The 14,562-nt window shown below is 46.7% G+C and overlaps 1 protein-coding gene across 1 annotated transcript in view; it reads right to left on the bottom strand.

Moving 5' to 3' along the window:
* The window catches only part of LOC143422398 (phorbol ester/diacylglycerol-binding protein unc-13-like), a 72,684-nt gene that overhangs the window by 15,156 nt on the left and 42,966 nt on the right, over positions 1-14,562 (bottom strand). Inside the window, exon 5 of the mRNA XM_076892995.1 lies at positions 7,684-7,807. Within this exon, the coding sequence (XP_076749110.1) occupies positions 7,684-7,807 (124 nt within the window). The remainder of the gene's footprint in view (positions 1-7,683; positions 7,808-14,562) is intronic.

Raw genomic sequence — 14,562 nt, 5'->3', positions numbered from 1 at the left:
TCCGCGTGCAGTTCGATTCGAGCGGAAGTGGCGGCGAACCGGCAGTCGCGAAACGACCGGATGATGCGTTCGAGACGGAACAAGACGGATCCGTAGCTCGCGTGTCGCGTAACCGTCGCACGATCGACGAGAAATCCACATGACGTGGAAGTCAGATGCATTGGTCAGAAAATAAAAACCAGGATATTAAAAGCGAAACGAAGATCTCGGGATCAAGGACGATCCTGAATTCAGGACGGTCCTACGATCGGGACCAAGGATCATTGACGAGGGTACCTGAGCCACACATGGGCCGGGCTGCTCGCAACTGCATTGCCGTTTCACTCGTTAGCAGGGCTTTCCATCTCGTTCGTTGTTCGCACTTTCCTGATTGGTCAGAGACTGATCAGACTGACGATCGGCCGTGCATGATCCGATTGGCGATCATGTCCTAATTTTTCAGCCCTTCCACGCTCGATATCTCTCGCCTACCAGCGATTACCAAAAGTGATACCGTCACGCTTTAATCGATTTTCCTCGATTACGCTTCATTGAAATGGTATCGACGGTACATTTAAGCGAGAAACGACAATAACACTTGTTTACGTTCTTCGATCTGATAAGATATTAACAACCGTTGCTACTCGGCCGATTATCTCTTTGTTTGCTGGAAGCTATAGAGCATCGATTGCATAATTTATGCGATACTCGCGCGCTCGGGCACGAAAGCGGCATCTAAGAGTCAATAATAAATCGCGATGGAAGGATGTAGCGAAACAATGGAACGTTCAATTTATGGCCAACATTCCGCCCCGCGTTATTTCGATCGAACCTCGACAACGTACACGACAATTCCATAGTGCGGGGAGAAAAAGATTGAAAGAGGTCACCGCGTATAGAAATTTTCAATCCGCATATATCTACTTGAATCTATACGAGGAGACATACTTGCCAAGACCTATTCTGGTACCGGGTATTTTTAGAAACCATCTTCGAACAATTAATTGAGCACGTCTGAAACAACAGTGGTTGTTAAAGCTTCCATCGCTTGGCTATTTTAATCACCAATGATTGTCTTCTCGATACCATTACCATCTATCTCTCGTTAGCTTTCTTACCGCGTATTCGTTCAAAGCGTAAAAGTTTAATTAATTTCGCTATTAATTATACCAGAAAAACATTTGAACGAAGAAATGACCGTATATAAATGAATAGACGGAGCCAATGAATAAAAGTTCGAAAAATATAGAGTACCCCAGTTCAACCCCAAATCCCTCCAACGACTCGTCACGCGAGTATCCACCCCTTTCAGCGTCGAAACCATCAACCCCAACCCTGTACCTGATCAACATTCCCCCAAGCATCCCTCTTCCATCGTTATATCGTCAATTTTTCCCTCACCAGCCTATCTTGGCCCCGATGTCGATGATGCGATTAAACATTCGGTTTAGCGCGACGCTTCTGCATCTATCCGGCGATAGTCATCTTACTTTTTCATTGCAACGATGGCGCGCGCGTGTCTCCTGGAACATGTCGATACTTTCCACGATAAACAGACTCTTCTCTCGACTCCATTGATCGTATCACGCAGCTTCCCTCTATCTATTTTCCGATACTTATTTCCCCCCCTCGCCCCGCCGCCTCTTTATATGCCGAAACGACCGTGGAGCGAAAAGGATGAGGAACGAAGAAGGAGGAAGCAGCGGCCACGGGTCGATCCTCCCGCGCGGTGGAGGGAAGAATCGCTTGGCGAGTGTAGGAGCGAGACGATAGAAACAAACGGAAAGATGGAGGAGGTGGAGGTGGAGGAGGAGGAGGAGGAAAAGTGGCAGAGACGAACCGCTCGGTTATTTCGCGAGAGAAGATCTTATCCCACGTCACGGGGATCCGAAGTAGCGCCAGCGATTCGAGGGGGTTGACGCGAACCCTGCGAGCTCGTAGCGACTTCCGGAACTGGCGTGGTCAAGCGTCCGAAGTAACGATCCGTCTTAAACATGGATTGCTTCGATTTGGTCGAGTGAAATATCTAATTGTTTTCTCGCGTAGAATCATCTCCCTTGCGATTAGAGGATTGTATCGTGTATTATATTGTTCCAGGTTTTAAACGGGGTAAGTCGATGTAAAGCTCGTATCACAATCGGTAAATCTAGCCAGTGAGTTCAGTTATAATGCACTCTAATGACGGGGAACTGTTGTAGGGTAGTAAATCCGCCGTTAAAGTCCCTAGACCGAGTCCCGACAAACATTTAATTAACACAGATTCGCAAATCTACCCCGGCTAAGGTACAGAGACGTTACTTTATTTGCAGAAGCTAATTGGGTACAAACTACCGCGCATCGTAACGCGTCCCGATTTACGATGGGGCAGCGTGGCTCCCCTATGAAACAATCCGACGCAGCGCTGAATTTTTTAGGCTCCACTTAATTAGACGCTACGAATCTCAAAACGGTGAGATATGGAGCAGGTATATGCAGAAATTCCATGCGGAACAGCAAAATGAAAGTCTGAAACGCTCCGCGCTCGCCTTTATACCGTTCTGTGTTTGTTATAAGGCTCGTTTGCTAAGGTAAAGTTTTTCTTTCCTACGGACGCTTCGCGTGAATGTTCGACCGGGAGACACAAATGAAAGTTTCGATTAAAACGGATCGAAACAGATTACAGGAGAAATTATTTGCAGGATTAAATTTAGCCATTTGACCATTGCAGTTATAATTCAAGGGGGCGCAATGGAAACGATTTATTATTATTATTTCAATGGCAATATTCAAGATTAGCTTGTTGGAGGACTTTGGCTGAACACGGACGCTGCACCCTTAAATTTTTGATCCCCTCTGATACGTTACTCTGTACACACAATCCACTTACAGACCTCATAAATAATAAAATTCCTCTCGAGCGATTTATAAATTCCACCGAGAAGAAAATGAGATACTGAAAAGTAAGAGCTCAGAACTCGTTGAAATCGCCGCTATTGATTAAAATGGAGCGGAATCGGTAACTTCGTCAATTGAACTGATCATTTCTCCAATAAAAAAGATGAAACGGGAGACGAAAGCAAAAACGAAGCGAAATGAAACGAAACGAAACGAAACGAAACAGCTCGGTAATTAAATTACGCATTCTCGGTCGTTAAAATTCTTCTCCTCGACGAGCTTAATATTCAAAACGAAGGGTCGTCGTCGTTTCAACGCGGCACGGGCCAACGCTGGCAAAAGGTACACGAAAGAACCGAGGGAACAGGGCGCAGCATTCGGCGGAATTCCATTAAACCGGTTGGCGTGGATCAGGAAACAGAAGGAACACGCGAAGGAAAAACGAGGAGTGTAGGACGGAAAAGAAGCGTGGAGGAGCGAAAGGGAGGGAGGAAAAGGGTGGAAAGCGGCGTGGGAGAAAAAAAAAAGGGGAAAAAAGGGAAAAGGAGCGCGCGGTGAAACGTCAGCTTTCGTTGCCGGTAGGTTTATTATAAACGGCCTCGTTTTCCTCGTTTCGCAACACGGTCAAGTGGAGCATCGCGTGGCGAAAAATAATTTGCGCCTTTGCGTCGAGAATGCTGCTGCTGCCAACCGAGCCGAGCTCTTCGTGATTTCGGGCGGAAATAAAAATGGAGAGCGGAAAGAGGCGGATTCGTCGACGGAAACGTTGCGGGCGACGAGTCGCGATTCGCGAATTATTCGCGGATCGGACACCCTCCGGTCCGGTGGCGTTTCGCAAATTTTAAAAAGGGACGCTGATGAAAAAAGTTTCGCCGATCAACGAACCGCGAATGGAACTTTTTTAACGAGTCATCGAAGTATCGCGCGTTCCTGCGGCCCGGCAATATGATATATAACAGCGTTCCGAGGGCGCTCCAAACTTTTCGAAAGCGATGTAAAATAATTGAATATTGTTCGCCGACCGTATTTCGATTGGACCCGGGAAACGGAAGCGATTTCGAGCGACAGATGTTCCTCGAAACATTCATTCGAATTTAATAAACACGCTAAGTCTGTGCACTGTCGAATGAAATAAAATTCGTGGAGTATCCTAGTGTCCGCGATTTATGGTGTCTGAAAAAGCCAAGCGAGCGAAGGAAAAAAGAATAGTCACCGGTGAATCGTAACATGTCGTTAACCCTATTTCAAGGGAGCCACGGATCGATAGTAATGGATCGTTGATGTGCCGGTGACCGGGCAATGTATGAAAGCACGCCACTTCCGGGAGAGAGGAACCGAACATACCCCTCTAACCGTCCCGCGAGGATAAAAAGTTCGATGAAAGCCACCGTGCACTCGGTCTGTTCTTATGCAAAAGTCGTAAAAACGTTGGACTTGTTGCTAAGGGAGGTTACGTCGCAAAAATATCGGCAACAAATAACGTACGCGCTGCTCGAAAGTCGGAACAGCGTCGTAAAAGTCGTGATTGCTCTGCGGCGAATGCCTACTCGAATTGTTTTTCGACGACAAGTCTGTTCTTCGATCGTGTCACTTTTGCTAACGAGACACAAAACTGTACAAGTACCTTTAATCATAAACGAGCAATACTATTTGTAACCACTTGTTCGAATTAATCGTTTTCTAGATATGTTACCAAGATTGATCGTGTCTGATTTTCCGGTTTCTAGCAGAACTCTGTGCGAATGGAATTCGATTCTTGGCATTATTCAGCAAGAGCGATTGCTCGGACCGGTGCAGCTGTGTTCGAGAAATAGGCTACACGATGTACAGAAGAAAAACTACCGCGGTGGAAGACTACCTGGGCAATTTCGAGAATTAATCTCCGCGAACTCCTGCAGAGAATATCCTTTGCTTAATTATATAGCCGGGCGAGATGTCATTATTCTGGCTCGAAAATTCGCTGCGCGCTTAACTATAAGGTATATTTCAAAAACTGTCGTAGCAGCGACTGTTTTCTCGTGAAAATCGTTATCAGTATTCCGTTATCCTCGGATCGTCCGCGGTTGAATATCGAGGCGCTGTCCACTTTAAAAATTGTTTACCGCGCGCGTACCGAACCTCTGAAAATGCCGGTTATCTGTTGTTCTAAATCAGTTCCAAGTTACGTTCGAGCCCATGGGAAGTTGGATTTACATTTTTCCGCAGTTATTCAACGCCCTACCATAAATAATTCATGGCTCTCGCATTGCGTTCGGTACAACCGATCAACGGATCGGATCGACGTGTCTATGCTGGCCGCTCGCAGCGATGCTATTCTTTCTTTCGCTGGAGTGAGTCGTTGCGCTTTAATATCGATCGCGTATGATTAACCCTTTGCGATACGAGGAGGAGAGTTCGTCGAACTTACGAGTCGAGCAACTGTCAATTAAATGACACATTCGAATGGAATCGAACTTCCCTCTAGAAACAATCTCTTCCAGGATGAACGTGGAAAACTCGTACGAATTCGAGGGACCGCCCTTTGGTATTCAGCGGGACAGCTCGAGCCTCGGTATTGCGCGAGTTAAGGAGCAAAGAACGAGGGGAAACTCCGAACAAACGATTTGCGAAGCAAGGAAAGCTTGTTCTTTGGACTCTTGCCTCCACTTTAATCGTTAATACCTCCCAAGTTCGTTTATGCGCCGAAATTCAGGAACGCGTTTAGAAATTTCCACCGGCGATAAATTCAGTCCAGCGAGACATCGTTCCGTGAAAGTCGTTCCGGCTTTCTTCCGTTCTCCGCTCGCCGTTCGTTTCGAAGCGGGGAAAGTGAAAACGCGAGCGACCAGAATCGCCTCCCCGTTCGCTTTAATTTTTCAGACTGACGGAGAACGAGCTGCGGCACGGCGGAGCTCGGTTGTTACATCGGGCACGGGAACGGACGGAAGTTCCAGCGGGCAGAACGAAACTTCGCCCAGACATTTCTTATTTCCTTCGAAATCCATTCGGGATGCCTCGCCTCGGAACGATGCGTTTCCTTCCCCGTTCTTTCACGGGAACTCTTCTCGCAACACGTGCAATCCTCGACAATCACCATTTTTATTGAACATCGCTCGTGCGTTCTGAATTATTATCGTCCGTCAATTCGTTGTCGCGATATTCTATTAGTCTGTCAGCTGACAATTGGAATAAAATGCTCAGAGAGGGAGAGAGAGAGAAAGAGAAGGAGGAAAGCTGTAACGATTCAGTGGTATAAGTGAACGGATTCTCAGGCATGTCGTTCGTCACGGTCTGTACGCGATACACGTAGATACTGTTCATCCATACCGAACGTTATGGTGGGTCGCGCGGCGAATTCACGACAGAGGAACTGAACAGGCGCCAAGCCAAAGCCTCGACAAGTTTCTAGACGTACTCAATTAAAAGTTCGAGCCACTCGAACGGAGTGGCGCGGCGGGCCGGGTGCACCGGGCAGAACCATTCTGTCTTCATTTTTTCTCAAGTGGATCTACGTCGATCACGGGGAAATGGCACGATCCACTGGCATTTCATTATCGCCTCGATTACACGAGTGCTCCTGGTTACTGCCAGGCAATTTCACTCGACCCTTTAGATTCACCGCTGCAATGCATCCACGGCTTCGAACCCCATTCCCCCGTAACCGCCTTTACCCCCGCCTTCGGCGCAACTACATCCTATTCCCTTCGTTTAACCTCTCTCTGCCTCTTTCTTCCGCCAGTTTAACGTTACAGCTTGTTTCCGCCGATTACATCGTCACCGGCGTCGAACGCGATTCCACGCGTAACCATTTTTCACCCCGCGGCACGCCGATACTTTTGGCAATCGCTGTAGGCTCGACGATATCTCGCACAGCGAAGAGCAATCTACTCGCCTCACGTCACCGTACTTGGTTAACGCGTGAAAAGCATGGCGCATATTGCGTGCACCATGATAACGTAAGTCGTAAGGTCTTCTTTTGGGGTGGGCAGGCGGATAAATGAATAGAAAAAGTTTTCATCGCTCGAATAAGCTGATCGAATGATCGGTCAGCGTAATGGAAGGGCATGTGTGACATCGAAACAATATTTGCATGGTAAATAAATCTAGTCTATCCACGGTCTGCGATTTGTAATTATTTTCCAAATAAATCAACTTTGACGCGACGTCGAATATAATATTTTGATTGGAGAGCTTGCAGATATCGCTCCTAGCGTTTAATCCGCGACGCGGTAATGGCCATTAAATTAATTCATCTACGTGACAGACATTTTCACCGTAAAAATGTTCTGTCCCGATGGCAACATTGTAACATTTATCGTGGTCGTTTCCACTTTTATCTTGAATCGTAAAACAGTGCCTCGACAAGCACTTCGGAGCTCCAAGCGCCATTTGATCATATAAAAATCGACTCGACCTCTCGTCGCGACAACTTTCCAAAGTTACGTGTAATGCAGATTGCGAAGCAACGCAGATTCGATACCAAAGGAGCAAACGGAACTAACAGCGATCTCCGGTTTTCATTAAACATCGATCGAACGCCGCAGCGTATTTGCAAATCAGAGTGGCGTCTAGTAATATTTTCCATTTCAAAGATACAAAGAGGTCTACCGTTATTGCCAGGCCGTACTCTGCGTTCTCGTGTTCGTTCTCCCAATTATCCTCTCGCAAATGTTCGCACGGTACTCCTTATCGAAATTCGTATACCGTTGCAGCTCGAATTTTCTATTCATTTATCGACAATACTGGGCACAATGATATACGTCCGCGAACACGTACGCTTACATTCGACAGGCATGCATTCACCACTGGCGTTCTACACCGAGTAAAGGGGTAATTTCTTTGCCGACTTACCGAACGGAAGCTCCAAACGGCAGTCTATGAGGAGCGAGTGGCCGGTTGGCTTTTTCGTGCCGATGATTTCGGCACCTCTAATCTCGAGCTCCGAGTCGAGGCTGACCCATTGTCCGGAACCCTCCTGAAAAGAGAATCAGAACGCGAAACACTGTTATAACGGGGATGTACCAGGGGCCGCAGCAGGTTCCATTATGCCATAATTGAACGGATTAAACGCAAAGAGATGCAAATGCGCGTAATCAAGCCTCCCGGGGGAACTCAATTTTAACTTATCGCGTTCCATAAGATACCAACGAATATTCACCGCCGGCCAGCCTGGCGAACCATCGATAATTATACATGATATCGGTGGTGCATCGTGCAGTGACTCGCGGATCCAGGGCCAATTTAAAGCTACCGCGACAACAATCATTTTCACGAGCAAGGAGCTTCAAAGAAATCTTAAGCACTGGGAGGAAAAAACAAGATTAGATTTAAATGTCTCCTCTGCTTGTTTCACGACGGTTCGAGTATCCGAGGTTTTGCTGTGCAACGATTCATTCATAAGACGAACGCGAGAGATCCAAATCGAATTTCGAAAATTTCCGTAAACTGGTACGCGCGCAGCAGCAATTCCGATGAATCGTCGTCAACTGGCACAGACACGCGGGCTCACGTCCGCGTTGAAGCATTTAACGCGTGTACAATGTGACACGTGCACATAATAAACAAATGGTCGTTAGTACGCCGCCGTTTCGACCACGCTAAATTCCTCTAATGTACGCATCTAAATTCTAATGCCGCCTCGCGCTGGGCGAATCGGTAGCGGCGTAAATACCGACGAATAACAATCGATACCGGAACAGTATCTTACTGGGTACGCTTAAATAACCTCTGAATAAATTAATAGGATCCCACCGCCACTGATACAAGCCAGGGGCGCGTAATTCCGCCGGTGTTTTCACGTCCCCGCCTCGATGAAATTCATAAGGTAGGAATTCGAATCGTTAAAATCGCATTAACGTGCGCTGTCTTTGAAGAGCTGGTACCTTCGTTCCATAGCAGTTCGACTAGAAATTGCAATCCGCTAGCGGGCAAAATTCGTCGCGTTAATTATTCTTACACTTTATATAGCCTCGCGTGACATTTTTAACGATCTGTCGTCCGATTAATCCGAACTACACTCTCAGAGGCAATTGCATGCGATTTATATTTAGCAATGCATTATACGAAACGTTTAAAATTATCCTCGTTCCCTCTTACGCTTTGTTTCACTCGCGAAACGATCTCTCGCGTTAAGTCCGCCCTGCTACCCGACGGTCCAAGGGGACGCAATTATTCGATACAGACCAAGAATAATTTACGTAACTAAAGTTGCTACGTCGCAAGCATTCGTCCGTGCGATACGCAGAGACGCGTACGTACGGGCAGGATTGATGTCGGAGACGGAAGCAACGGCGCGGACTGGCAACGGACATGTGCCGCTGGCTAAAGGCGTATAACACGCGTACATAAATTTTAGAAAAGATCCTGCAGCCCGCGACGCTTCAGCCGTTTCCTGCTCACAGAAATAAGCTGCGAAGCATGGCTATCAAAGTGCACGCGCGGCTGTTTGCAAATGGCACGCCGTAATTAAAGCAATTCTCTTTTATCCGCAGCTGCCGCCGGCTGCGACTCGGAACCGGAAGGAACCCTGGCTGCGCCGCCGTATTTCTCGCCGGGGGCCGCCCGACGTTCGCTTCCCGGCGTTCCGTCTTAATTATTTGCAACGAGATCGCGATGACAAATCGCCCGCTCGCACGACGACCGGCTGATCGAAACGCGACCTGTCGCACGCGCGCCATTTTCGAGATACTTTCGCGCGATTCCTGTCGCCGGCCAGCTGATTGGGCCAAATTGTCCCCGCGATCGGGAAAATTGACTCTCGTGACGAGCTCGCTAGCGGAAAAATGCGCGAACGCGCGATGTAGCTGACTGATTCGGTATCTTCGATTGTGCTGCATGCTTCGGGGGTGATTTGTGGTGGTGGTGCAATGGGGTGACACTGTGAAATGCGACAAGTCGAACGGTGAAATAAATGAAAGTGAAGGTATATTTGTAAAGTTCGAAAAAGCAATTCTACGCGACACGATACATTTTCTTACAAGAATGACTCTTTTAATATTTCCGATTTTCGTCCACAGATCCGTGGTCACGGAAACTAAAATCCTCCGCGGCGCGGAGAACCGTCAACAACGATTCCGGTCGGACAAGTTTAATTCCTATCTACGTGTTTCCACCAATATCAATTTCGCTGGTGCGCAAGAAGCTAGTTCCGGCGAAACTTTCGTGCAAATGTTTCCGCGATCTCCCCAGTTCGCGTTCCAGAAACGCAATCGCGACATCGCCGGCATGTCCGCGCGCCCCTTCGTGATTTACAATGTAAACGAAAATTTTCGGTGCCCCGACCTATAATCCAGCAGTGCGATCTCTTCGAAAACGCGGTCGTGGCACGAAAAACACGGATCGAGTCCGATTGGTTCGTTACGATAATTACGATGGAATCGTTCTCCATTCGACGCGTTGCATTTCACGATGAATCGAGACACGGGCTCGTACCTGGGGCCTGGTTGCAACGTCTACGCTGAAATGCATTCCACGAGCGTACCGTTGCACCGTTGATTTTCAACCAACGTGCACGCGGTATTCTCGCGAGGCTCCCAGTGATTAGTTTTCTCGAATCCCGGCAAAACGGACGGGCAATCTAGTCTTTCGCGTTCCGCGAGCAGAAGCCGATTGATGAGAATGTTTCGTTGATTAATTATAATCAGTCGTTCCGTTTCTTTACGCGTCTCGTCTGCGTGAAAGTTAAATTTCATTTTCTTCACTTTTTCGCGGAACGAATTTCTACAATTTCTTTGAAACAGCACGTTCGAGACAGTGGAAATCAGTATAGCTGAAGTGAAATACGGGGAGCAGGTGAATCGAAAATCAGAGGGAAATTGAAGAGCAGTACAATTTACCATGGAAGACATTGCACGCAACGACAGCCCAGCCATTACGGATCAGGGGAACGTTGGAACGTTAACAAATCATTAAAGTCAACCGCAATCGGCGCACGGTCGTTATCGAATTAAACGGATTGTTATGTGTGATTACGGGGGCGTAAAAAATTCAATAGATTGGCCAAACGGTGGAAACAGGCGACGCTGTAAAACCGCCATATATTTGGCGGCTTAAAAAAGGGAAGGAAAAAAATAAAAGCGCAACCTCAAACTCCGGGCCGGATTTGCGGCTTAAACGCTTGGTGACGGCTGAACGATCGAATCAATCACGCTCCACCGAGACCTTTGTTCCCGTTAATTTGGATTTTTACGTGCAGAACCGATCCTTTTCGACAACCTATTCGTATATTTAAAGGTCATCCGGGCTATCCACTTAACGGCACGCAGAAAATCCGACACACGGTCACTCGCTCGAAATTTGTGCGAGGTAGAGCGATCGATATTTCCGGTAAACCCGATCGATTCCACTTTCTCGCAAATTATTCCATTTTCTCGGTGTTTAGATGTACACGCCAAGTAAATGGAACAGGCGAATGTAAATGGTCAGAGATTTGAGGAATCGTCTTTGGAAGAATTTTGGATGTTTCTGAAGAACGTTCCGCAAGTTTTGCGGATACACGAGAGAAGCGAAATAAAGGAGTTTGGTTTGCTCGACAACGTTCTCGACGAAATTGTAGCTTAAGCGAATGAAGAATACATGTTCCCTGTGTTCCGCTTTACGACGAGAGTAACGATTGTTTTTCGGAGGAACTGATTCCAGGACGACGCGAGGAAAGAATTCGTCGGATGTGTTCTTAGCGGAACGGAGCTGTTTATCCAGAGAAATTTGACTTAAATAATAAAAGCAGAAAGCGAGAACGCTGGTAAAACGCGGGCAACGGTGCATGGAAATTGGAGCGAAGAAATATGATCATGTTTTCCGATCAAAGTTGTGGAAACCTCAAGAATTCTACTTTCGGATATTTCAAGAGATTCCAATAACACGCGGACATAGAATTCTCTTACAAAGGAAAATGTGTAAAAAGAACGAGCAAAATGTTCGGTTTTTTTTTTAATATAATTGGAAACAGAATTTCGTCAACGTTCGCGGCTGGTTTAAAAAAAAAACCGATGCGCAGATTTGAAATATATTTATCGAAAAAGCGAAAAACGATGAGGATGAAAACAAAACGTGGAAAGCAACGTTTGCTCGCTGACCCGCGAATAAACTTGTCAATAAAGTTATCAACATCGTTCCATGGAAGGCAACGGTGTTATTTCATTAATGAAACTAAACTGTACCGGCGGGGGTGCGGTTAGAGCTTCGACAGCTGACTACAAATTCCGAGATTTAGGGAAGGTTTAGATCCTCCGATCATTATTAATGCCAGTGTACAGCGACGTAGCTAGGATCTTGGTTCAGTTATTGCGCTACTTAATTAATTCTACCCCGATGTTTGCGACGTACGACCCGTTTTTCATTAACCCTACTGTAATTTTACATTACAGGGATAATATCGAAACTGCGAAGCCTAATGAAAAAGCCTAGTGAACCATATACGATGCATTCTTATTATAGCGATATTAGATGACATTAATACGATAAAGCCAGCGGGTTATAAATTTGCAAATGCAAATTTAGATACCGTGACGTAAAGCGTTTGCAATTCTTATTCTCCTCCTCCGAGGTTTATTGTGCCGCGTTCTTAAAACGCTTTTAATTAATGTATCGCTGCGAATTCCACTAATAGGACTATAGCAGGATTTCTTCTCGATACTCTTAGAATCGAGCAAAAAACTATGGATTACGACGTACAGCAGAAAAGTGACATTTCGCTGGATTTACCGCAACGTTGTTATCGAAAATTTATTCCCACGAATACATTACTCACACGGTCACGCAAATGTGACCGTTATTCATCCGCTGTGTAATAAAGAATTTTAATAATCCGCGGTACGAGGCTGAACATACCAGACTAAGTGCCAGATAGCGCATCAACGTAATTTCATCAGCCATAAACGAGCATTATTCACGCAGCTCGAAAACACGAGGTCACATTGTTTAGTGTTTTTAATTTTAGCACCCGGCTGTACGTATCGAGACGTCGTCCGAGACTTCGACGCATTCCTCCGCCGACTCCGTTTCCGTTTTTAGAAATGCCAATTGATTTTCTCCCTCCGCTCCCGTTGGAGAATAAAACGCCACGTAAAATTAGAAAAGAACGTAACACGAAGAACGACGATTACACGAGAGAACGTAGTAACGAGTGCAACGAATTTTCGCGTGATCTTCGGGAAAAAAAGAGCGAGAGAGAGCAATTCGAAGTCGTCGTTATCGCTCGGGGAATTATCTTCAATTGCCAGGTGCATCCCCATCTTACCCTCGACTTTTTTTCGCGTTACACGAAAACCAACGGAGGGAACATACAATTACGGTCTCGAACGATCGCTCGAAGCCTTCTATTAAAATCTATTGACCGTCGAAACGGCGGTAAGTCATGTTTGGGCGACGTATAAAGCGAAAACGTAGAAGCGGCGGGTATTGATTTTTCTTGCATCTCAACTGACGTAGAATTTAATTTTCTAAATTGGACATGAGAAAGACGAGAGGATGAAAACGTTGCTCGAACGTCGAAAATGAAAAGCAACAGAATCCTCAAGACGGAGGAGACAGGCGAACGGGACGGGTAGACGTCAAACGTAAGGAGAAGGGGCGCTAATCAAAATATCTTCTTGTCTCTGACGACATCGGAAACTTCAGTTACAGAAATAACAATTCATTATACGAGTGTTTTAGGAAGCTGTTCACCGGAAACGAGTTCAAAACACTCGATTCATTTCCTTCCAATACATCTTCGCAAGGAATTTGCAAGCTTTCAAAAATTCGCGATCCAGCTATAACTGGCAATCAATTAAAACCATTAGACTTCAAAGATCCACGTTTACCTGTATCGTATGAAGTGGCTTAAATATAACCACCCAGCTGTTCCCTTACCGGCTGTTATAAAAACAGTGTAACTATATTTCCGAGCGGAAAGAGCGAGGATCCGGACGAGCGACATTCCCACGGTGGCCCTGGTAAAAGTGTAGTTGCCGGTATCGCGGCGAAGATCCGTTCCAGCTAATTCTATACGATTATGGTGCTATCAGGGAGACGCAAATTGGGTTAGAAGTCACGGGGACCGGTGTGACGCACGCCCGCGCCACCGCTACCGACCCCTGCCGCCTCGTTCCCTTCCGGTATCAATCTGTTTCCGGGCAACCGAGCCCAATTATCGCGACGGCCATGTGAGAAGGGACGAGAGAGGCTGAATGGGGCGCGAGCCACGAGGGAGACGTACCTGCCCGCCTACGGCTGCATAAAGTGGAAAAGTAAACGGGCCGATCGATCCTGTTCGCTCACCAAACGAATATGTACTTTCATCAGCCGCGCCGGGGGAAAATATGATTCCTCAACGAGCCGTCGCCGCGCAGGAAACAAGTTTTCTCCAATTTATCGGCCGTCGTTTCCGTTTCCTCCGCCCTTTCTGTCCTCGTCCGAACGCGCCGCCTGGTAAAATCGCCCTTCCACGTTCTCGTCGATTCCGCGTCGATCGTCATCGACGGAGCTTCGTCGATTCGAAGACAAGCGGATGAACGATCGGAAAAGTTTTTCGAAAAATTACTGACGAAATCACGCGAACGATTTACGAACAGTGGTCGAAAGATCTGACGAAATCGCGTGGGTCGTTTGCGTTTGAAACGTTAGAAGGATCGTTAAAAAAAGGAAACTGACGAAACTGCGTGGGCGGTCTACACTCGAAGCACAGACGATTGTTAAAAAAAACATCGATGAGATATCACGAGCGATAGCGTGACACAAGTGTTACGTGGA

This window comes from Xylocopa sonorina, chromosome 3 (genome assembly GCF_050948175.1).
Source record: "Xylocopa sonorina isolate GNS202 chromosome 3, iyXylSono1_principal, whole genome shotgun sequence".
NCBI classification, from domain to species: domain Eukaryota; kingdom Metazoa; phylum Arthropoda; class Insecta; order Hymenoptera; family Apidae; genus Xylocopa; species Xylocopa sonorina.
This window is presented reverse-complemented; position numbering and strand designations above follow the sequence as displayed.